We start from the raw sequence: 25,141 nt of genomic DNA, 5'->3' as shown, positions 1-25,141 counted from the left end.
AGTGGGGGCAGAAACAAAAGACAAGTTTAGGTCCGCCTGCATTTTGGCATTTGTTCAGACTTAAAAAAGAGAGGGCCAAGACCAGAATGACTTTTTTTTTCTATTTGTAAATATTAATAAATTAATAAATATTTTAAAAGTATAAGCAAAGGGCATCAGGCTCAAAAAATTGGATGATTTAGAATTTTGTTTTAATTGACTTTCTTGTCATGTGAACTAGGAATGTGATTAAAATTTTGTAAGGGCATTTGCATAAGGTAAGTTTTATTTACATGGCACATTGTAAATTAAAAAAAAGTTAATTATCATTTATAATTGCTCTCTCTCTCTCTCCTCTTCTCTCTCTAACTTTAATTATCATAACATGAAACTTTTTTTCTTTATTACTGTCCAAAACATCTCTCCCTCCTTAATAAGTATAAGACTCTCTCTCTCTCTCATTGGCTGTAAAACAAAATCTTTTATTCATTTTCATGTTGTCAAGGCTAGGGATGGCAGTGGGGCGGGGCGGGGGACAAGGTCTCCACCCCCGCCCCGCCTCAAGATTTTATCCTCCACCCCCGCCTCCATCCCCGGCCTGGAATGGATTTTATCCTCCATCCCCGTTTCATGCCGTCCATCCCCGGTTCAAACGGGGATGAGGCGGGGCGGGGATATTGCGGGGAAAAGTGGTCGGGGCGGGGTTGAGGCGGGGACAAGGTGGGGCGGGGCGGGGAAAAGTGCACATCCATCCCTGTTTCATACCCTTCATCCCCGGTCCAAACGGGGCGGGGGCCCGCTTTCCCCCGGTCCACTGCCATCCCTAGTCAAGGCCTTTGGTTATTAAGGATGGCAGTGGACTCGAGAAAAATGGAGCCTCACTCTGCCTCACCGGGGATGGAGGACATGAAACAGGGGATGGAAGTTAAAATCAAAATACGTGCAGGGATGGACTTAAGCTTTTCCTGTCCTTACCCATCCCAGATCTCTGTTAGTAAAATGCTAAAATACTCTTTAAGGATGACAGTGGATCGAGAAAAAAAAGGGCCCTACCCCACCTCGTTTTGTTTGGACCGGAGATGGAGGACATGAAATGAGAATAGAGGCGAGGATGAAGGTTAAAATCAAAACCCGTGCGAGAATGAAGGCGGGATGTAGGAAGAAATTTTGAGACGGGGAGGGGTGGAGACCTTGTCCCCTGCCTCCATCCCGATCCACTGCAGCTACAGTTCAGGTCAGGCCTTATCATAGCTAATTCTAAATCAATTGTAAAAGTTAAACAAAAAATTGATTCAATTTATTTAGCTGCAGCTAGAAATTGTACCCACATAGGTTAACACGTTCAGGTATCCGGTCAGGTCTTTTATAGGTTAACTGGTTCAGGTATGTATCCGGTCAGGTCTTCAATATACATGTTCTTAATCGTCTATAAAAATTAGATCCAAACCCAACCCATCTTGATTCCGCCCATGTTCAATATGGTTATGATTCCAAATATTTTTTAATTTCAATTTTTATAAATGTATTTGATATAGACCTTTTTTTACCATTAGATCTTATAAGACCAGGTTTAGAGGTGCTATGGCCATGAATATCTACGGTATAAAACTTCATGAGTACTCCAGAATGATAGTTTTTTGGGACATCTTTCAACTTAAATGCCTTAAACCAACCCACTTAGCCAGGTGTGTGAAGCCTTTGCGGGCAAGACAAACATTACTTGCCAATCAAGAAAATGTGGACCAATTAGACTAGTCATTTCTCACCTTGTAGTAGGGGTGGCAATTTCTGACACGACCCGCCAACCCGCCTCTTAGGCGGGTTCGGGTTGGGCTTAAGCCAACCCGTTTAATAAATGGGTCGACCCTCGTAACCCGTTTATTAAACAGGTCGGGTTCGGGTTGGGGGTATGCCAACCCGCCAACCCGGCTGACCCGTTTAATAAATGGGTTAGGCGGGTGGGTCAACCCGCCAACCCGTCTGCCCGACCCGCCAACCACTCAACCCGATCCGTCAACCCACCAACCCGACCCGCGAACCTGAAAACCCGTTTACCCGACCCAACCCATTTATTAAATGGGTTGGCGGGTCGTGTCGGGTTACCCGTTTATTAAACGGGTCGGGTTCATGTTTGCCACAGCCGACCCATTTAATAAATGGGTCGGGTTCGGGTTCGGGTTGAGGTATGCTGACACGCCAACCCGTCCCGATTGCCACCCCTACCTTGTAGTGATCTTTAGTTAACTCTATACCGCTTGTCTGGTAGGCAGCTAGTTTTCATCACCTTGTGTTGGGAGGTTGCAGGTTCAAACCCAATGGTATAGTTGTATAACTGGTAGGAGTTTGCTTAACCCCAGTTTGACTTTAAAAAAAAAATCTCTATACCTGGCCCAATCATGAGTCCAAGACTCTAGTTCATGATTCACGATAAAATCATGATATTGTGTCAACCGTTTGAGCTTAAGCCTCTAGTTCACATTTGGCACTAGAAATCATGATTTTATGAGTTTCAACAACCACTAAAAATCTAAAATTGACCAAGATTGGCTCAAATACAACAATGTTCTACACTAGTTGGGGTTGAGAATTTGCTAGAAAAAGGTGATGGAAATACCCTTGAAGTTTCTATGTCTATGTTAGCACTACAGGCTTATGAACAGTATTGAACTTTGCTAAAGTGAAAGAAGGGCTTATATTTTGTATTGATTGTATCTACAATCTAGTTGAATCTCACAATGCAAATTGTTTTGATACAGTCTAACCTCATAGATGTGTTCAGCATGCTCAATGTGGTTGGAATCGACTTTTGGATCTCGTATTTTCGATGAAAAAATATATTTTTATACAACAACAACTACGCCTTCATCCCAAAACAATTGGGGGTCAGCAATATGAACCAAAAAAGAAATTCATTTTGGGTCTTCCACATGAATCCTTTTCCTCCAATCATTTCTATCCAATGACATGTCCTCCGTGAGGTTCAAAGCATTCATATCCTTTCCTATCATAAAAATATAGTTTTATGAGTTAACAAAAATTGATGCTTTCATGGACATTGATTTTTGAATTATTAAAAAAAAAAAAACTGTATACAGGTCATATTCGGGTGATCCAAAAGTCAGTTCCCACTAAACAAAACCCGTAGATCACATCTATAGTGTTAGATGTGGAAAAAAATGATGAGGTTCTATACTTTCTAAGTCATTTACGCATACAAATGATTGTAGCAAATCTTAACCCGTGAAAAAAGATCCCTAATGGACATTTGCATCGACCCTTTTTTATATTATCGTAAGAAACAAGGACTCTTTTGCTTGGAGGGTGAAACTGGCACCATGAAGGATTCAATTTCTGACAATAGACCCATGTATTTCAAACGAAACATCATGTTTCCTAAGGAGCGGTTCTTTTCATATGAAAGTGGGCATTTTTCCTACTTTGGCATGAAATAAAGGGCCAGGATGGGAAAGAATGGTGGGGCCAGCACATTAAATGGCGGAGAGATCACATGTCATGAAAGTTGAAGCACATACGCATTGTACCCCAGCTTGCCTATAAAAGAAAATACTGTCATACATTATACATTAGTAATGGAACTTATCCATTAAGCAACCAACAGGGATCTTATCATTTGAAATAGGATGGGTTTCATCATACATTCAATCCTAGTCGTCCAATCAATGGCTAGATGGTTCTAAGGGTGTCAACTAGTCGGGTTTGATTGGGACCCAGGTAAAACGAGGCTTGGACCGTATTTTTGGGTATGATATTCGATCTGGACCGAGTCTAGCTAATTGGGTCGACTATAAGAAAAACCATACCATACCCAATAAGAACTACACGAACCAAACCCGGTAAAACATTATTTCTTATCATTTTTACATTGAAAAAATGTGAGTCTTAATCAGAACTCGGGTCGGGTCTGGGCCAGGCATAACATTTCACAAACTATACCCAGATCTATGTATTAATCAGACCTTCAGGTCCAGAATTGGGTCTTAATCGAGTCTTCTTATTTATCACCATACCTGAACCCTATAGGGTTTGGTTCGGTTCGGATCGGGGTTCTGGTAAACGAGGCCCGTTGACACCCCTAGATGGTTCTGCTGGATGGCTAGGATTGAATGTATGATGGGACCCATCCTATTTCAAATAATGGGATCCCTGATATTAACAAAGTACTGCCGATTGAAGTTCCATAATCAATCCATTAAGAAAATTTGGTTTTCATGCAATGCTCTTAGATATCCTTTATTCCATGCTAACCCTACTTAGAAATTCAGGAACTAGGAATGCTGAATTTCCCATTTGTAACCTGGGGCATGGTGACAAAAGTAAAAAACGGAAAATTTGCGGCAAGGCAAAAAAAACTTGGGAGATTTTGAAAATTTTCATAAATCTTGCATTTTTTGGCAAATTTTGAGAATAAAAAAAAATTAATTTTTATAAGAAAATATAAATAAAACACATTTAAAAATAAAAAACTCGAGGGTTTTCACAATAAATATCTTTTAAAAATATAAATATCACAATATTTGCCACGGTTTGAAAATCTTGCGAGAAATTACTGTTTTAAACTTTCAGGCAATTAATTTCTCTCGATATATCGAAGATATTTTTTTATAAATATCACTATATTTGTCACAGAGACCTGGGGTTCCTTTATCGTGTAATCAAATTCACATTGGATCTTGAACTTTTCACATTTCATGTGATGCAGATCAAATCAAAACTTGATTGCATCCAACCAGGGTCTTGTGCAGTTGTCTTCTCGTGGGCTCGGTGCTTGGCCACATTGTTTTGCTTATAATTGAACCCATGAGCTCGTGGCACCAAGACTATAGCCTTAAATAGGGATGGCAGTGGGGCGGGGCGGGGGACAAGGTCTTCACCCCCGCCCCGCCTCAAGATTTTATCCTCCACCCCTGCCTCCATCCCCGCGGGGATGGATTTTATCCTCCACCCCCCCCCCCCCGCCTTCATCCCCGTTTCATGTCCTCCATCCCCGGTTCAAACGAGGATGAGGCGGGGCGGGGATATTGCAGGGAAAAGTGGTTGGGGCGGGGTTGAGGCGTGGATCATGGCGGGGACGGGGCAGGGTGGAGAAAAGTGCACGTCCATCCCCGCCTCCACCCCCAGACGGGGATGGATTTTAACCTTCGTCCCCGCCTCCATCCCCGTTTCATACCCTTCATCCCCGGTCCAAACGGGGCGAGGCGGGGCGGGCCCCCGCTTTCCCCCGGTCCACTGCCATCCCTAGCCTTAAACCACTAGTTAGGCTCTGACTAATTTGCTAGATTGCACGTGAAACCACATTATTTCCTTCCTATACCAGGCCAAACCGTGAAAAGATCAGGTGCAATATCCTTCCATTTTGGGGACATGGTCTGTCAGTTATGAGGCGCAAGGCCTGATAGAGGGCGATCAGATGCTTAATGCATACATTTTGTGCCATGTGATTGCACCAAATCTGGACTCGGCCAAACCATTAGACCCCACTTTCATAGTTATTATTATTACTATTATAAAAATAAATGACTAAAAAACTCATGACTGGTTGGTTGAGAATGTCTCACATTTATTCTTCCATGTCTAGTATTGTTTTTATTTTTGGATAGTTCAAGGGAATCCTCCCAATCAGGGAACATTGACTGGCTTGTGGTTAGTAAAACCCTTGAGGTTCCCTTATTACCCACCAGAGAGTACACCTAACTTTGATCTTTCCGCAATGAATATCACCTGTGAGTTTTGAACTTGTGACATCCCATCAACTTGGTGGCATTCAAGAGTTACCCCTACCAGATGAACAGGAACTATGGCAAATATTATTGTTTTTCGATTACATATAACAAAGGGCATTGGGTCAAGAGGCCTGCCGCACCAGAAAACCCTGCTAGGCTATGTTTATGTTCACCACACCCAACAACATAAAACCCGGATCGAGGTCGAGGTCGAGGTCGAGGTCGCCCTCCTCACCAATCAGTGAGCTTGTTATTTTTGCCTTGTGGCAAGAGACTGCCACATAGGGCTCAAGAGATATCTGGTAGGGGTCAGCCTAACCCAGCTTGCCTTTCAAAAAAAAAAACCCATCTTAAACCAACCTACTTAGTCAGGTGTGCACGTGGTCCTTGTGAGCTCCAAGTAGTTACTTGATGTATTATATATAGTCTTTCTCACAATCAAACCATGCGTTCAGCCCCATGGATGGAGTTTGTGCAATAGGGCTGAGGCTGATAGGTGGGCAGTTTTGGTTCAAATCTCATGGGCGTCACTCCGTTTTACAAGCCCAACCAGCACAACTAGGTCTTCAATCATGAGGGCAGTTTCTCCATGTAATAAATAAATAAAAAACATGCGTTCTACATGGGCCATCATTCATCTTCTAGTGTCGGAATTGCAGTTTGAAGCCATCTACTCTTTAACTTAGTCATAGATTTGACCTTAGAACAAGATTTGGAGTCCAGGTCGGGTGCAATCACATGGCACAAAATTTGTGCATTAAGCACCTGATTGCCCTACATCAGGCATTGGGCCCCACAACTGATAAGCCCTGTCCCCTAGATGGAGGGTGATCAGGTGCTTATAGGGGTGGCAATCGGGTGGGGTTGGCATACCTCAACCCGAACCCGACCCGTTTATTAAATGGGTCGGCTGTGGCAAACAATAACCTGACCCATTTAATAAACGGGTAACCCGACATGACCCGCCAACCCGTTTAATAAACGGGTTGGGTCGGGAAAACGGGCTGGCGGGTAGCGGGCGGGTTGGTGGGTTGGCGGACGGGTTTGCGAGTTGACCTGCCTGCCTAACCCGTTTATTAAACGGGTCAGCCGGGTTGGCAGGTTGGCATACCTGACCCCAAAACTCCCTAATAGGGGGGGTTCAGGTCAAGGGTGGGCAGTGCCCACCCTGATCTTTCATGTGTTCCCTCCCCCACCCGATGACTCTCTCTCTCTCTCTCTCTCTCTCTCTCTCTCTCTCTCTCTCTCTCCAATAATCCCCCCAGTGGAGAGGTTTGCTAGGACTGGTAAACAAGCCGAGCTTGTACTGTTCAAGCTTGGCTCGATAAGGCTACACCCCTGCTCTTTGCCAGCCAATCATGAGCTGGCTTGTCTTCTAAAAAATTGCTTTTTAAAGCTTGATAATATATAAAATATATGTATAATACATATAAATATATGTTTAATCCATGTACAAAGCATATATAATATGCATTTTATGTATATAATATATATTATATGTATAAATATATAATATGTAAAATGACCAATAAAGTCAAGCCAATCAAGCTTGCCATGTTTGCGCTTGGTTCATTTACCTAAATGAGCTAGATGATGGCTTGGCTCGCTGAGCCAAATGGCAAGCTGTTCATCTTGTTTCTCAGTGCTAGAGTTTGTGCCCACCCTAGTTCAGATTCCTGGCTCTGCCCTATATATATATATATATATATATATATATATATATATATATATATATATATATATAAAAGGAACTAATGAGCTAGAAATCATAGGTGCAAGTTGTCTCGACTCAATCTAACCATAGATGTGTTCAACATGATTTGTTTGCTAAGGATCAAACCTTGGATCATGCTTTTCTGATGTAAAAATGTGATCTTTTGAGTTATAAAATTTTGGCACATTGTGGGTCGTTGATTTTTGGACCTAATTACCTGTCTTAATTACATGATTCAAAACAAGTTTCCTATAGATCACATCCATAAAATTTGATCTACAAACAATTAGAAATTTTTGAAGACAAGAATGATTTCTACTCATTAGTTCCTTACCTTCATTAGTAACCAATATTTACCCATATATATATATATATATATATATATATATATATAAAAGTGAACTTCAGTTAAATAGAAGGAAAACTTTGGGTGATCATATATAGGAAGTCTGCCGTTTGTAGGGAAATGTTCATTGGTCCTATTACTTTGTGGGGAGTGTTCCTGGAAATATCTTACTGATATAAATTTTGTTTCTAAACATTGAACAGTAAATACTAATTGTGAGCCTATGAATTCATGCCAACATTTTTAATCAAAATTGAACAGCTTGTGTATTGACGCAGCTTTTTAGTTTTTTTTGTTATAACATTAGTGAAACCTGCTGCTTCTTTAACACTAGGTTTTCATTATCCATACATGTTGGTGAAGGCAATTTTTTTGTGATCTCTGACTAAATGTTCTTCCATCGTAGATGTGGAATGACCAGTCTCTTGCATACCAGCTGGTATTCATGCCCTTTGCACGAAGCATGATGATGTCTGAGTAAGACCCCCATGTAAATAAATGTACCATTCAATTTACTCTTTTCAATATTGTGAGCTATTAAATTCTGTTCAGTGATGAAGTACTGGATTAGTATGAAATGAGAAGACGCTCATTTTTGAAGTTCTTTGTGTGATTTCTCCTTCTGGTTTTGTCTAAAAACAAGGTCAGATGTTACAGCAAATATCAACATGGATTTAAAGCTCTTGCATGCATCCATTGTGTTACTGCTTGTTTGGATAATGTGATTTCTCCAACTTTCCAGCAGAAACGAAGCATAATTTTTGGTGAAGATGTTCCACTAGTAATCGTTATGGTCTCTTTTATCAATCTAATGTCAGGTTAACTTTCATAATGTTTTATAACGAGATTGTAAAAGAAAAATTGTTTCCACCGTAAATTCAGGGATGCCTCAAGTTTAATTCATGGAACAGAACAGTTGGCATACATCTGTTATGTGTGTGTGGCGCCCATGCATATATAGGGCATGTTTGGAAGCGAGAAAGATGTAGGAAAAGTGATGCAAAATGAAAAATCCTTATGGATTTTTCGATAATTACAAACAAGAGAGACTTTTTTGCTAAGAGAGTTTTTGTAAAAAGTACACTTTGATAGAAAACATTCCTCCATGGGAGAGGTGAAGGAATGTTTCTACCTAGAGAAAAAATTATTTTTAAACTTTCCACCACCCCCCTCATTTTTTTCACATTTTCCCGCTGTTTTTCTCATGTTACACAAACAAGCAAAAAACTTTCTTTTTGGAAAACTTCTCATATAAAAAACTCTCCTAGCAAAGCTTTTTTTTCCTATAAGAGTTTCTCTCTTCGAAACATGCCCATAGGGTGCCACATCGACATATTGTTCGTGAGGAAAATCCCCCCCCCCCACACACACACAAAAAAAAATAGTATTTGTATATCGGTTCCAAGCCTAGGCCATCTTGGGCTTGCTACTTGTACCTGAAGTCTATACCAGTGTATGATCCATCTGCTGCATATGCCTCCCCATTGAGCAAATTATGCTATGTTAAGGACAAAGGTACATAATTCCTGCTAACAAGTTTGGTAAACTTCACCCAAAAAAGGACTTGATCACTCACAGATTTAGAATGTTCTCATGTACTTGTCTTTATTGTTTATCAATGATAAATACAACAGCGTTATATATTTACAAACAATGAATTAAATCAAATTTATTGTTATTTGGATCATAAATTATTTTGAACAATTTTTAAATCTAAACGTCTTCAATTGAAAGAATAAAAAAATAAAAAAAATGATCATGTTTTTTTGTGTGATCTTACCCTAACACCTAGTAATATAGATCAAACTAATTACATTTATTATGAAATAGGCTTAGTACACATCATCAGCTTTCATTGTTACTAGTTTCAACTTTTCATTTTCTTAACCTTTACATGATGGGATTCATTATCTTTTCTTTAATTATTTAGAATTATGTACAAAAATTCGATGTGAAGGATTAGTACCAATTAATTGTGATGCATTCAAATGCCGATTAATCACAATTAGTCAAAGATTGACTGCCAAGGTTGACCGATAGCTTTTCCACTTAATCATGATTTGCTGATGAGCAAGAAGGACAGCGGACGTGCTTTGCATTCTATTTAAACTAGGGGAAATTTCATTTAGAGGCCAAAATTTTGTCCGGATTTCAAGAGTGGACCTCACTTTTCTGAAATTCCTGATATCGGCCAAAGGTTTCCTGAGAAATGCCAAATAGAGACCTCAGGTTGACAAACATCATCTTGAGAAACGTGTTTTTTTATCTCCCATATTGTCCTTTAGAATAAAAAAACCCATTTCCTCTCATAACATGACATAAATATTTTGAACATTTGATTATGAAGAGTATTATTGTATTTTGACTTGAAATTTAACCTGAAATAAATAGATAACAATAAAGGTAGATCTCTATTTGGCAGCTTCCAGAAAACCAGAGGCCCATATCAAAAAAGAAAACCAGAGGCCCATATCAAAAAATTCAGAGCTGTGAGGCTCATTTTAGAATTAGAGGCAAAAAGCTGGCACCTAAATGGAATTTTTCCTTGAATTAAAGCAAGAAATATGTATGTTAATGATGGTTCAAAAGATAACTAAAATACTAAAAAATTAATTCAAGGGCCAAAACAAAAATAAACAGTATTAAATACATCAATACACTATTCAAACATCGAAACAAAATTAAACAAATTGTTCCCTTATGCTTCCTAAAGCTTCATGTTTCAGTGCTTCACACATCAAGACATTTTCTAAACACTTCTCGATTCATGCTTCGAACATCGCTTCTCACACCCATTTCTTCCTCTGCAACTGTAGTTTTAATTTGTAATGGACATGGCCTGTGGGATTAAACCATGGCCAGTTAAATATAGTGTGCCTTTGCTAATGCGCTATAACATGAAGCACAGGCTATTTATATATGAGGATTATCCAGGACATGATGTCCTTGAAAATGTGCACACTGAAGCAAGTATAACGGTCGATGGTCATCAATACATATGTTTGAGGAGATGAAAAGAGAGCATGAATCACAAAAATTATCCAATTTCACCACATGACAAAGGTCAAATAGAATGCCAAAATGGATGAAAACATAGTATTCTATGTGTGTGTGTGTGTGTGAGAGAGAGAGAGAGAGAGAGAGAGAGCTCAGTAACCGCTTATACACTTATTGTACTTTTTCAAGATACTTCTTGATCCTACAACAGCAAAGAGACCAAGATTTCCCAATGTTGAGGGGAAGGTCCCTCTAGAAGGATGATCATCCATCTTAGGCAAAGAGGAATACAAAGAACATAATGATGATGATCTACCCTAGCCTATAGGATCATTCCAAGAACTACAAAAAAAGCACTAACAAAAATAACAAGCGGAGGGGCAACAAAAAATGCTATTCACCTTGGAAGATCCTAGCAAGTTCCTAATGTAGATGCCCAACCTGGCTTCCAATGACTGTACACATTCACAGGAGGGAAGATTATGGCAGGTTTTGCCATGACTGCAACCAACAACCGCTGGCACCGATCTGCTGGTGAGTGTAAAAATAATGGTAGGAAAAGAGGGAAAAACAACCTGAGTTGTAGCTCATAGGAAATGCTACCTTCTTTGCAGATCTTTCTACACATGACCACCACTGCCACCAAAAACCTCCGAGACTCTCTCTTTACCTTTTGTTCTTCCCCCATCAATTTTATCTTTCCTAAGTCCCATAGGAAACGCAGCTGAAGAGAGCTTTGAGATAAATGTTGATGAACGTTGAGGAGGTCCAGCAGCCACAGGGTTTGGTATTGGACCAGACCATGACACTGCTGGTGCTTTGGCAAAATTGAAAGTCGTTGACGTGAATGATGCATCAGACACTTCAAAGGACTGTTCATTATTCAATGGATCCATGGGATAGCCAAGAGATCCATCCTGATGAGGAGGCGGGAACTTCTCACTCTTGCTCTTAGCATTTGCTTGGTTTAATAAACGCCTCCGCTGAAAGAAAAAAAAAACAATCAGATAATGTTGCATTAACAAAAGCCATGTACGAGAACAAGCTTCACATCTTCAAATGACTCCTATCTGGCCTTTTGTGCTTTAGTTCCACAAACCAAGATTCAAAATGATCTAGTGCATACAACACGGCCCTTGATAACTCTACAGGTTGATTCATGATTTGTTTGAATCAAACAAGTCATGAATCAAAATTATGACTCCTATCTGGCCTTTTGTGCTTTAGTTTCACAAAACAAGGATCAAAATGAACCAGATTCCAGTGTATGCAACACGGCCTTTGATAATTCTCCAGGTTGACTCATGACTTGTTTGAATCAAACAAGGTTGTTGGAATCAAAATGACAAAGTCATGGGTTCATGGAACGACAATGTTTCTAGAGTTCTATTTAGATATTCCAAGTGTAAGACCGTATAAAAGATGCATCTAATCAAACAATCAAACTGGTCAAGAGTCAAGCTAGAGTCAATAAAAAGTTCTCTAACTGTCTCTCTTATCCACTCATACAAAGAAATAATGTTTTATATTTGTTAGTCATGGATCTAGTAAAACCAAGGTGACAAAACATTCCTTTAAAAAAAAAAGCAGCATTTATCATCAGTGCACACTGCAAAGGATGAGTATATATGGGGTAATATTTGCTATCCTCGTGGGTAAGGAACCCTCTAGTTGGAACTCATAGGGAGAGATTGTTTTGACCAAATCTAACTTCATGGATGTGTTCAGCATAGTCAAAATAGTAAGAATTGACCCTTGGATCATTGTTTTACAATGTAAAAATAAGTTTTTTTGAGGTTTGAAAATTTGGTACATTATAGGCCATTAATTTTTAACCATTGTAAAATCTCACATATACATAAGAAAAACATGATCCAAAGGTCAGTTTCTACTAAAGCTAATATGTAGATCATATCTGGAGGGTTAGATGTGCAAAAAAATGAAAAAATTAAAATATTCCAATTTTTTACTAGGGGGTTCCTTACCCACAAGGATATATATATAAAGTTCAGACAACTTACATCTAAGTTGGTTTGCAACTCTGCATTTGCTTCAGGAGCTGGCACAGCCCTGTTACTTCTTTCACGAGTCCGTACTTTCTTGACACCATCACCACCATTACCTCTTCCACTAAGACCTCTTTGCCTAGTAACCAAAGTGAAAAAGTATCGTCAGACTAGCAAGGTTATACTTTTCAAATTATAGAAACCAAATATTGTTCCCAAGACATCACTGGCAATGAGTTTCTTGAGTGATCCAAACAAATTGCCTTTTGCCAAAACAATCTTGGGTAAATACCTTCTAAGTTTGAGAAAAGAAAAAGGAACATATAGGGAAAAAAATAATCTCATTTGAAAAACAAATATCTCAGGAAAATTTAACCGAACAGTCTCATTTTGAAAAACAAATATTACAGGAAAATCTACCAAAAACATTGTTGAAGAGATACTAATGTACAATTTGCAATTCTTATGATAAATTCAAATTTTAAACTCTAAAATCTCAAGTAAACCTCTTTCTTCCAATTTCTTGATGGTAAAACCAGGAGAAATTCATGATCCCAAGACATGTTATTGCGCTTGAAAATCTTCTTGGCTAAAGTATTTCTTGATAGTTTTTCATTTTTTTGGTCTATATAAAGAATAATATCACATCGAGAACATTATCATGAAACATTGTTTTAATCATAACATCACAACATGTTCAAACGATTGCAATATGGCATGAAGAAAATATAAACAATATCCATGAAGCAATATTCATGAATAAAATATAAAGAGATTATCATGATATTCTGAAAAGTATCCCAATATCTATGGAATAGATTGAAATATGACAAAAAAAGGAGATCCACCTTCTAGCTGCTTCATCCCTTAATTTAGCATCCATCTCCTTGCTGGGAGGATATTTAGGCAAACTTGATGGTTCGCAAGCAAAAGGTTTCGTGGTGAAGAACTGCACTCATCAATATAGCAAAATTCCACCCATTCAGCAAAATCATTTTGAAGAGAACTACCAGTTAATGAATACAAGAACTACATTACACCAGAAACTACACTAGACACGCATAGTAGGTGGCAAGTTGGACTGCCTTTTATGCCACTGCCAAGATTTTCTCTGTGGGAAAGTATGCCACATAACATAACCCCTTTAAAATAACCAGTGACCAACAAAAATTCGATAAGATGACCGTAGTGGAATATGAACCTGGTAAAACGAAATATTGCAAAAAGAATATGACAAAGACACTTTATGAAAGCCTTGAAATCAAAATGTTGTTGTGGAACTAACTTCACTTTTCAACGCAGAACTGGCAGTGCCTCGTTCAGCTGGGTCAATTGCAAGAAGTGTTTCAATAAGAGGAAGTGAAGAAGGTGGAAAAGCTTTGAATGTCTCTGCAATACAGCGTTTATAAGGTTGCTGTGGCTTAAAAATTGTTGCATGTGGTAATTTTGATCTCTTCCAGTACTCTTCTGAAGGTGACCCACATAACTTAAAGATCTTATGCAGCTGCTCCACCTACAAACATTGAAAAAGACTAATATCAATGAAGAAACTATGAGAATGAGTAAATGAATGAAGATGAGACCAACCAAGAAAGTGATACTGAAAATATACATTCATGCTGGAGAAAAAGATAATATCGATGAAGAAACTAGGAGAAACTAGAGCATAAGCAAATGCTAAGACAATACCAGACAAAAAAGCCACAGACGTAAATGTGCATGTCTCCATATACACATGCATGCATAAAAGAGATAATGACTAAGCCATCATCTACAATTGATAGCCATCAACTACAATTGATTCCACAAAATTTATAAACAATGCAATGTCAAGATATTCAGCTTTATTTTTTATGAGGAATAACATCCCCATCGATGTGAAAGTTTAATCAGCACATAGAATAATGTTGGCAACAGAATCCCTATTGACAGACACAACTTTCAGTAGTTATTCTATATAAACAACCTAAGTTATTCATATGCAAGAATTGACTGAGCAGAAAATCATGTGTCAATTGATTGCTAATGAGACAACAGTTCCTACAATACATAAGAGTCATCTAGAGGAGGATTACCAACAAAACAAAATCCCAAACAATAACTTATTTTTTAAATCACTTAAGTTTCTTCTCTTTTTTTTCTTTGTAAGGTCTTGTTATTTCACTTCATGTCTGCTCATCAGAACAATGAAGTCAGTTTCCATCCTAAACAAGAGATGAAATTTTTGTTTCTCACAAATGATTATAGCTCCACCAGGAGAACAGAATCAACTTATAGACACAAAATCACCTTAATGAAATTAGCATCAAGGACTCCCCATACAGTTGGAGTCTATCCATAATGCATTCTATAGTGAAGAGCACATTCAGCACATCAAAGAGCTCAAAATACAGCATCAATAATTCCAAAAGCTAAATCTTAGCCTTATGTGGCTATGTGCTTCAAAATATTTATGCATTTCATGTATATACCCAGATTTGTTGTTGAATGGTGGGAGGTCTGTATGGGGGTTCTGGTTTGCACTTTTCTGGGCTTAAAACATGCTCCAGTTCCAGATCTTGCTTCCATGGAAAAGAAGAAGAAGAATGCGGATGAGAGACAGACAAATATAATCCTAAAACTACAATAATCATATTCATCTATGTGCATATAAATTGCATAGAGCTACCTGCAAGTACAAAAAAAAAGTACTTTCGACAAAAAACTTCACCTAACAAAAAAAATTTGTAAAGGGAAAAATACAATTCTAGCTAGTACTTGTAAGATTGGAGCAAAAATGTTAGTAATGCTGGCTAACCATCCTGTTGACGGGCCAGACCTATGGCCAGTATGGTGTCTAAATTGCTGGGCCACATGCTACGGGGCCCTAGTCACCCCTCTCTCTCTCTCTCTCTCTCTCTCTCCACTTCAACATTTATTTTTATTATTAAAAGAATGCATGGTGGGTCATGTTAACAAAGGCCAAAAAGGCAACTTCCTTTGAACCAGGATGTTTGACGTGGAACAAGAAAAAGTAGGCAAGTCTATAATAACTAAAAAATTGTTTTTAGTCTAAATACAAGCATCTCGTTTTGTAAAGTTGTCATGTTTGTTACCAAAATCCTTGTTATATCTATTTGCATGTCCATGTGACATAGCTTGGATGACATTTTTTGTGCATAATTATAGTATCAATAACTGGAATACATGGTTCAGTTCTCTTCTAGATGGATGCTCCACATGCCTTTCTACATCAGGATCTCTTTGAAGAAGATTATATGCAACATCAACTTCATAACCCGTAACTCTTTCACAAGTACGTAATACAACTTTAATAATCCATGTAAGGACTCCAGAAAGTACTTTAAGAATTGGCACTAATATTTAGAATTTTGTGTTCTTTTTTAGAGGAATATTACAAATCTATGTTGATGACATAATTGACACAGATGATGACTTTAGTGCCAAAGGATTGGGATTTGCTAAACCTTTCCTGGGTATGAACTATGAAGTGCTTCTTATTAAATATACTTATTTTCACGGTTTAAGTTTGCCATGGATTCTTGTGCTAGATCCTAGTTTACTAATGAAAACGTTGTTTGGTAGCCCTAAGCATTTTCTGTAGCTACAAAGAACCCTGCAGGTCATTAAGTACGATATGTTTCAAAGAACTGACCCAATCATCTAAACCAAGAAACACCCCTCTCCCTCCTGAAAAAGGAAAAAAGAAAAAAGAGAAAAAAAGCTACTTTTATGAGAATCAATAGAAGAGGTAACACTAAACCTACAAGCAATGTACATAGATCTACCATCTTTAAAAGCCTGCTGTCAAAACTAGATTAAAGCCAAAAAGAAATGAAACAACAAAAGTTGGATAGTTCTATGATGCTTACCTCTGTCCGCCCTGGCATAACTGGCTTTCCAGCTAGCAACTCTGCCAAAATGCAGCCTGCACTCCAAAGGTCAACACCTACACTATAATGTGTCGCCCCAAGTAAAAGCTCTGGAGGACGATACCATAGAGTTACAACTCGACTAGTCATAGGTTGCACATGGTCAGGATTATAGAAACAAGCTAGACCAAAATCAGCAATTTTCAGAATTCCTGCATTATCAAGCAGTAGATTTGAACCCTTGATATCACGATGCAAGACACCTTGGCTGTGGCAATGCTCAAGACCTGAGAGTAACTGATGCACGTAGCATTTGACCTGCAACAAAATTAACAGTTCTGAATTAAGGATAGAAACAATAAATTTAACTTGAAACTTAGATATGTACCATTAACCATAAATCAATGTAATGTTTGATAGAAAGAAAGCAGGAAGGATCATTATTTCCATCAGCAAGGTGCATTCAAAAAATGAAACATGCAAACAATCGACCCATGCTTGTCAGAAATAAGCCACTATCCAGAATGAAAGTCAATACTACTATAGCAAATTATTTAAATCTAAATATATCCTGCATGGTCTCAATGAAGACTGAAGAGAATCAACAAAAAACTCAAGTGATATAGTCATTTTGTAAAGTGCCAAACAAGAAAAGCATCATTTCTGCAATCTGATTGCAATGCCAACCACAAAGTGTGATACACAATAGTTGATGGAACAGTTGCATCAACATTAAATTCAAATAAGAATGATGGACCTATGAAGACTACTTATTGGATGAATGGTGTGTTTTGTACAGGTGGTGTTGCACCTTGTAAATTTTGGATTTACCAAGGAGGAAGCAAGATACAAGGTGAAACTTCAGCGAGCAGGGAGAATTGTGAATGATAAGGATAGACCGATATTTAGCCTAGACACCAAACATAATGCTTTGAATACTTGTTGGAAAACGAAACTCTCATTACATTAACAGGCATCAATGTTCATTAAGTTTGTTGAGTTTATATGCTATGACATGCTATGATTTATTTGCATTGAGAAAGATGTATGCTTTATGTATTTGTGTTTTTTTCATGACTATGTATAGAGTATTTTTTTACTGGGGTTGTGGCTAATGCCCCTACATTTTAATATTTCAAGTAACGAATAAGCTAGAAGGCGATGACAGGAAACTCAGGGTGGCATCAAGAGGGTTGCACTCCTTTAGGCTGTTGAATGAACTAAATCATTTTATTTACTTTATTATACACTGCCGGTCCCAAGCCCGGATAAAGGAGGAGGGTTGCGGTAGGCCTGTGACAGCCAGCATAAAAACTTAGTCATACCCTATGAAAATGAACCAATATGAGAATTTCGTTGGGGCGTTCCCTACTGAGAGACGCGCTGTACTCTCTAGGCCCGGAGGCAGTGATAAATGGGCAAGGGTTGCTAGGTCGTCGCCCAGAAGCGACGTGTCACATCGGCGCCCGGGTGTGGTGTCAAATAGGCAAGGGTTCCCTCACTTTGTTGGACGGGTGGGGGTAAAGAAGTTAGTCCAAGACCATAAAATTAGGTTAGCCACTTGGAACATAGGGTCTTTAATTGGTAAGTTGGTAGAGTTAGTAGATGTTATGTGTAGGAGAAAGATTGATATTTTATGTCTACAAGAGACCAAATGGGTAGGTGAGAAAGCAAAAGTGATAGAACCTTGGGGATATAAGATTTGGTATACAGGAATAAATAGGAATAGGAATGGAGTAGGGATTGTTATGAGTCGTCAGTTTATAGATCATGTAGTTGAGGTCCGTAGGAAGGGTGATAGAATTTTACTTATTAAATTAGTATTAGGTACGGATATTATTAATATTATTAGTGTTTATGCACCTCAAGTAGGTTTAGATGATTCCATTAAGCATCAATTTTGGGAAGATTTAGATGGAGTAGTACAAGGGATATCTTATGGAGAAAAACTTTTCATCGGCGGTGACCTTAATGGACATGTAGGCATTAGTAGAAATGGAGTTGAGAGTATCCATGGAGGCTATGGTATAGGAGAAAGAAATGAAAGTGGAGAAAGGATTTTAGATTTTTGTTTGTCCTATGATATGATCTTAGCAAATACTTGGTTTAGGAAGAGGGAGTCTCACCTAGTAACATTTAAAAGTGAGGTTAATACGAGTCAGATAGATTTTTTCCTACTTAGAAAGAGAGATAGGGGTTGTTGCATCGATTGTAAGGTTATACCGGGAGAAAGTGTAGCTACACAACATAGAGTCTTAATTTTAGATCTTAGAATTAGATAATGCCGCAAAAGGGATAGACATAGGATAGATCCTAGAATTAAGTGGTGGGCACTGAAAGGAGCTAAACAAGGAATGTTTGTAGAGCAGGTAGTTAAGGAAGTTGATTGGTGTCTCGAGGAGGATTCAGAATCAATGTGGAATAAGATAGCGGGTGACATGAGAAAAGTGGCTAAGGAGATATTGGGTGAGTCTAAAGGCGGTGCACCACTAGGTAAGGATACATCATGGTGGAACGAGGATGTCAAATTAGCTATTAAGGTTAAAAGAGAGTGTTATAGAAATCTAAGTAAGAGTCGTGATAATGAGAATTTGGAGAAGTATATGATAGCAAAGAAGGAAGCTAAAAAAGTAATTCGAAACGCGAGGGCTAAGGTATATAAGGAGGTTTATGACAAGTTGGATACCAAAGAAGGCGAGAAGGATATTTATAGGCTTGCAAAGATGAGAGATAGGAAATCGAGGGATTTGGGTATGGTTAGATGTATCAAAGATGAAACGCAAAGGGTTTTAGTTAAAGATGAGGAGATTAAGGAGAGATGAAAAGATTATTTTGATAAGCTATTTAATGATAGTCATGCTCAAGATTTTGGAGACTTCTCCATTCCTTTTCATGAGATAAATCGTGACTTCATGCGCAAGATTCAAAAGAAAGAAATTGCAGAGGCTTTGAAGAAAATGAAATCTAGAAGGGTAGTTGGACCAGATGGTATACCTATCGAGGCTTGGAAATGCTTGGAAGAGAAAGGTTTAGAATGGTTGACAAATCTTTTTAACTTGATTTGACGAACAAATAAGATGCCTAATGAGTGGAGGAAGAGTACTTTGGTGCCTTTATATAAGAATAAGGGTGATATACAAGATTGCACAAACTATCGTGGTATAAAACTCATGAGTCATACTATGAAACTTTGGGAGAGGGTGATTGAGTCTAGGTTGAGGAAGGTTGTCATGATATCGGAGAATCAATTTGGTTTTATGCCTGGAAGATCAACTATGGAAGCTATACATCTTCTTAGACAACTTATTGAAAGATATAGAGAGAGGAACAAAGATTTGCATATGGTTTTTATTGATTTAGAGAAGGCATACGATAGAGTACCTAGGGACGTTCTCTGGTGGACAATGATGAAGAAAGGTGTTTCCCTAAAGTACATTAGTATAATTAAAGATATGTATGAAGGAGTAGTAACCAATGTCCGCACTTGTGGAGGGGTGACAACCAATTTTCCGATAACGGTTGGGTTACATCAAGGATCTGCTTTAAGCCCTTTCCTATTTGCGATAGTGATGGATGAGCTTACGAGATCAATTCAAGAAAATGTACCGTGGTGTATGTTGTTTGCTGATGATATTGTTTTGATTGATGAGTCTAGAGCTGGGGTTAATGCTAAGTTAGAATTATGGAGACAGACATTGGAAGCTAGAGGTTTTAAGTTGAGTAAGAGTAAGACTGAATATATGGAATGTCGGTTTAGTAAGCAACGAAGTAGTGATGGGAGTGTAGTGAAGCTTGGTGAGCAAGAAATACCGGTGAATGATTATTTCAAATATTTGGGATCCATCATTCAAAAGTATGGAGAAATTGATGGAGATGTAAATCATAGGATAAAGGTTGGGTGGATGAAATGGAAAAGTGCAACTGGAGTGTTGTGCGATCGTAAAATGCCATTGCAGTTGAAGGGAAAGTTTTATAGGACGACTATTAGACCCGCTTTACTATATGGTACGGAATGTTGGGCTGCCAAGAGACATCATATTAAAAAAAATGAGTGTAGCTGAAATGCGGATGCTTAGATGGATGTGTGGAAATACAATAAAAGATAAGATTCAGAACGAGGAGATACGTAAGAAGGTAGGTGTTGCACCCATTGAAAATAAGATGCGAGAGAATCGTTTACGGTGGTTTGGACATATTCGGCGAAGGCCTAATGATGCTCCAGTTAGAAGGTTGGAGAAATGGGAAAATATATTAGTTAAAAGAGGTCGGGGTAGGCCTAGGAAGACTTGAATGGAGATGATAGGAAAGGATATGAATGCTTTGAACCTCACCGAGGACATGGCATTGGATAGAAATGATTGGAGGAAAAGGATTCATGTGGAAGACCCAAAATGAATTTCTTGTTTGGTTCATATGGCTGACCCCAATTGTTTTGGGATGAAGGCGTAGTTGTTGTTGTTGTTGTTGTTGTTGTTGTATTATTTTCCTTTAGTCATGTAAATTCTGATATTTGAAAGACTAATATTTGATTTATTTTGATTTATTGCAATTCAATTGATGATTTGATTCAATTATTCTAGTTTTATATGTGTGAGTTGTAAACTGTAACATGCTCAAGGCTTGAACTGTATTTAAAAAGAGTTTTTACTGATTTCTTAAAAATCGTGAAAAAGGAATTTGAAAAAAAAAATCTTCCTAAAATTTTTGGTTTAAAAAATTGGGGCATTACAAGTTTGGTATTAGAGCCTAAGTTAAAGGATTTGTGACTCTTGACCCATCGAGCATCCAATCATCACTTTAAGTATGGTCCAACTTAATTGTTATTATTTGATGCTATTGTTGCTTAAAAACTATAGTGGGATGTATGAATCTAGAAATATGCTAGGATTGCATTAAATTGTGGTAAGGAAGTCGTCATAAAGAGAATATTTGCTCAGGCACCGGTGAGAAGTATTCTCTCACAAATATGAGAGAATGATTCTCATGACCTACACCTTTTGCAACCTTGAAAACATCGTTCTCATGACCCACCTGAGAGAATGATTCACATTTGACTAATTGAGAGAGATTCTCTCATAAGCCATGAGAAAATGATCCACACATTGAGAAGTGGGAATCATTCTCTCAATAATAGGATTCTCATGTGAATCCTTCTCTCAGGTGGACAGGCCATAAAAACAAGCCCAAAGTTTGATGATGTGTTATCTCATTTCATCAAAGTATAGTTACTCAGTCGCCCAATTGTGGAGGAGAGTTCAGGTGAAGATTTTACAAAGCGGTAAACAGAGAAAGGACCAAACTTGATCTAGGAATATTTGAGAATATAAGACATTCTCTAGTTTTCCTCGCTCCAGAATGAAGCCAGAAACGGAAGAGGTGTTGAGTTCTGAAGGCCTAACCAAATCCTCGCCCACGGTAACCCCTTTGTGTTAAGTCCTGGTGAGGATGGAAGATTGAAAATAGAGTAGCATGCATTGAATCCCTTACAAACCAATGAATGTAAACAAATAGCTCGCCCCTCCAATAAAATAGGTTGGAACGCCTGTATGCCTAATCTATGCAAAGTAGGTGCTCTATTTAGCAATACAGGATGCCCCTGCATAACTTCTTGAAGTATTTCCCTTGCTCACACAATAATCTAGAGGTTGTTAAAGGAATAGCTATTCTGGTTGTTAAAAGAATAGCTATTCCGCTCCAATGACTTCTTCTTTCCTTTAATATCGAAGAATCTGCATGAATTGAAAATATGTACTTCTATCATTAATGATATGATTTACATGGCGCATAGTACGCATGTGCAAAGAACCTCCAATTCAATGCACTCTAAGAAATCGTTAGTGTTTGATGGTAGAATTCCCTCGAGTTCAATAATGGAGGTAGGCCAAACTTTGCCAATCACAATCACGTCCAAGAAATAAGCAGTGCATCCGTTAAAAATAGAATCCATAATGGTGGTCAGTCAGAAGACTACCAAGTAATAGAAATAGACACTGAAAACAAATTCCGAGTAGCATTCTCGAGTAGGCGAAACAAAATCGTGATCAAGAGAAAGTTCAAGACAAATAACAACACCACCAGCACAAAACAAAGAGAGAACATGCCGAGAACAAACACCAAAACCAGAAAGACGAGTCTGCACGCGAACCTGAGGCTCCGTGAATTCGATCCCGGGGCAAGCTGCCAGCCCGGCAAGATCGTGTTCCATGTACTGGAAAACGAGATACAAGCTGCACGACATTCTGGAGGTCACCAAGCCCTCCAGTTTAACCACATTCGGATGATCCAACTTCCTGAGCACGAGGATCTCCCTCGCCATGAATCTCACGCTCTCGGGCTCCAGATTATCGAATCTCACCTTCTTCAACGCAACAACCTCCCCGGTAACGAGATCCCTCGCCTTGTAAACGTTACTGTACGTCCCTTGTCCTATCTGAACCAATCCACGGAAAGAATTCAGAGAAAGAACAAACAAAGAAAAACCCTAGAATCCAAGAGAATCGATCGGAAGAAAGAGAGTACGGAAACCCTGGGGACCTTGTCGAGCTTCTGGAACGAATCGGCGCGCCGGGGAACCCATCCGTTGATCGCCTCTCCGGCGACCTGCGAGAGCCAGGACGGCCAGCCGGCCGCCACCTGCTCCCCGTGGAGGTGGCCCGACGGGTTGCTCAGCCGCGGGTTCGACTTCGCCCTCCGCCGCTCCCTCCTCTCCTCTGCCGCCTCCGCCGCCTCCCGCCCCTTCTCCAGGACTCCCTTCGCCCTCAACCTCAAAGCCTCCGCCTCGTCCTCGAGCTTCGCCGCCACCGCCTTCCGGCCGGAACCCGCCGCCGATCTCGCCGGCCTCAGCCCGTCGGAAGCGTCCGCCGCCGGCTTCCCTAACGCGCATCCCATGGCCGTGTATCCGTGAGGCAGAGCTAAGCGTTGAGATCTCTCAGCCCCCTAAAGCCGGAGCTCGGCAGCGGGAGCTCGGCAGCGGGAGCTCGGCAGCGGGAGAGTGGAAGAACCAGTGGCGGTTTTCCGTTTTCTTTCTGCCAAGACTACTCCGTCTGAAAACCACTATTCTTAATCAGAGACTAGTTTACTTTCACCAGTTTCACCTTGTGGTCTGACTGGCCAAAATTTGAGTACGGAAAACCGCTTTCCGGTAGCCGAAACCCTAACGGATCAGAGCAGAAGACGCTCTGTCTTCACTCTGTGCGCGTGTGTGAGAGAGAGAGGGGGTGAAATTCTTTATTTTCTCTTTACGAAAAAAAAAGGATAATTTTCAGATAACCTGAAAATTTTAGTCTTAATTAATATATCCACAAAAACTTTCTCATTTTCTCAAATACCTCACAAACTTTTTAACCCAAATGAATCCTCGAATTTGGTATTAATTTTTTATTGAAATCCGAATCTGATTAAGATCCAAATTTGATTAAGTGTAAATGTCGGGTTTTCGACTAGTCGGATCCAGATTCGATTTTATCTTTTTTCATCTTACTCTGATTAAGTCAGATTTGGTAATGCCTAGATCCAATCCAAGTCTGACCCATTGACATTCCTAGTCCTTCCCGCGAAGTAAACCCTGAATAAGGCATGACACCCAAACCCTTATAGAACCCACTAGTTGAAGGCACTCCCACACCCAATGAGATTTGAACATAGAACCACCGGGTTAGCACCTTTTTCCCAAGTCCACTATTCTCTAATATATGTCAAATGAAGGTGGCTGATAAAAGGACAGAGGACACATTTTCAACTAATTCTCCAAGAGTATAGCTTCAACCTCTTAACATGGTGCAAGCAAATTAGGGATGCAAATGGATCGGGTTTCAGATCCCAAAATATATTGGAGAGCCGGGTTAGTTCAGGTCTGAAACGGCCAAAATTTACAAAGATGGATTCTTGAACCCAACTTATTTGCAACCCTGAAACAAATCCGATACTCATCAAGTACCTAGCAAAGGTAATCAATTCCAGTGATTGGGCCAAGATCCTTGCAAGTTACTCGGTTCGATCATTGGATCTCCATTCCTTAACTTGTCTTACACTAGTGATTTTGATGCTCGATAGCAATGAACATTTTTTTTTATAGGCGAGCTGAGGTTAGGCAGACCCCTACCAGTTATACAACGATACCATTGGGATTTGAACTTGCAACGTCCCAACACAAGGTGAAGTGCACTAGCTGCTCCTACCAAACAAGGGGAGCCCGGTTGGTATAGCAATGAACATTTGGTATGTTTTAAAACTGAAAATCACATTTATGTCAATCATAAAAAATAAAAAAAATTGTATAGACAAAATAATGCAAGTTAACTATAGTTCTAGTTTTCATAAGAATCATAACAAACACTAACATGAAGTTAAACTAAGGATTGTAGGTTGGGGTGTTAATGGGTCAGGTTTGCCTGGACTATATCCTATAAGGTTCGGGTATGGTGATAAATAAAAAGACTTGATTAAGACTTGTATCCTGACTTGAATGTCCGATTAATACATGGATC

At 39.1% G+C, this 25,141-nt stretch overlaps 1 protein-coding gene across 1 annotated transcript; it reads right to left on the bottom strand.

The window, feature by feature from the left end:
• Positions 1 to 10,825: 10,825 nt before the first annotated feature.
• LOC149851476 (putative serine/threonine-protein kinase At1g54610) lies at positions 10,826 to 23,859 on the bottom strand. Its single transcript, XM_090000861.1, has 7 exons — positions 23,190 to 23,859; positions 22,801 to 23,085; positions 16,656 to 16,973; positions 14,069 to 14,296; positions 13,632 to 13,732; positions 12,799 to 12,922; positions 10,826 to 11,760 (listed from the first exon to the last, which is right to left on the bottom strand). The coding sequence occupies exons 1-7, from the start codon at positions 23,541 to 23,543 to the stop codon at positions 11,398 to 11,400; spliced, it is 1,773 nt and encodes a 590-aa protein (XP_089856987.1). The 5' UTR covers positions 23,544 to 23,859; the 3' UTR covers positions 10,826 to 11,397.
• Positions 23,860 to 25,141: the final 1,282 nt, after the last annotated feature.

This window comes from Nuphar pumila, chromosome 1, assembly GCF_984573655.1.
Source record: "Nuphar pumila chromosome 1, dmNupPumi1.hap1.1, whole genome shotgun sequence".
Lineage (NCBI taxonomy): Eukaryota > Viridiplantae > Streptophyta > Magnoliopsida > Nymphaeales > Nymphaeaceae > Nuphar > Nuphar pumila.
The sequence above is the reverse complement of the archived record's forward strand: the minus strand, read 5'-3'. Positions and strand labels throughout refer to the sequence as shown.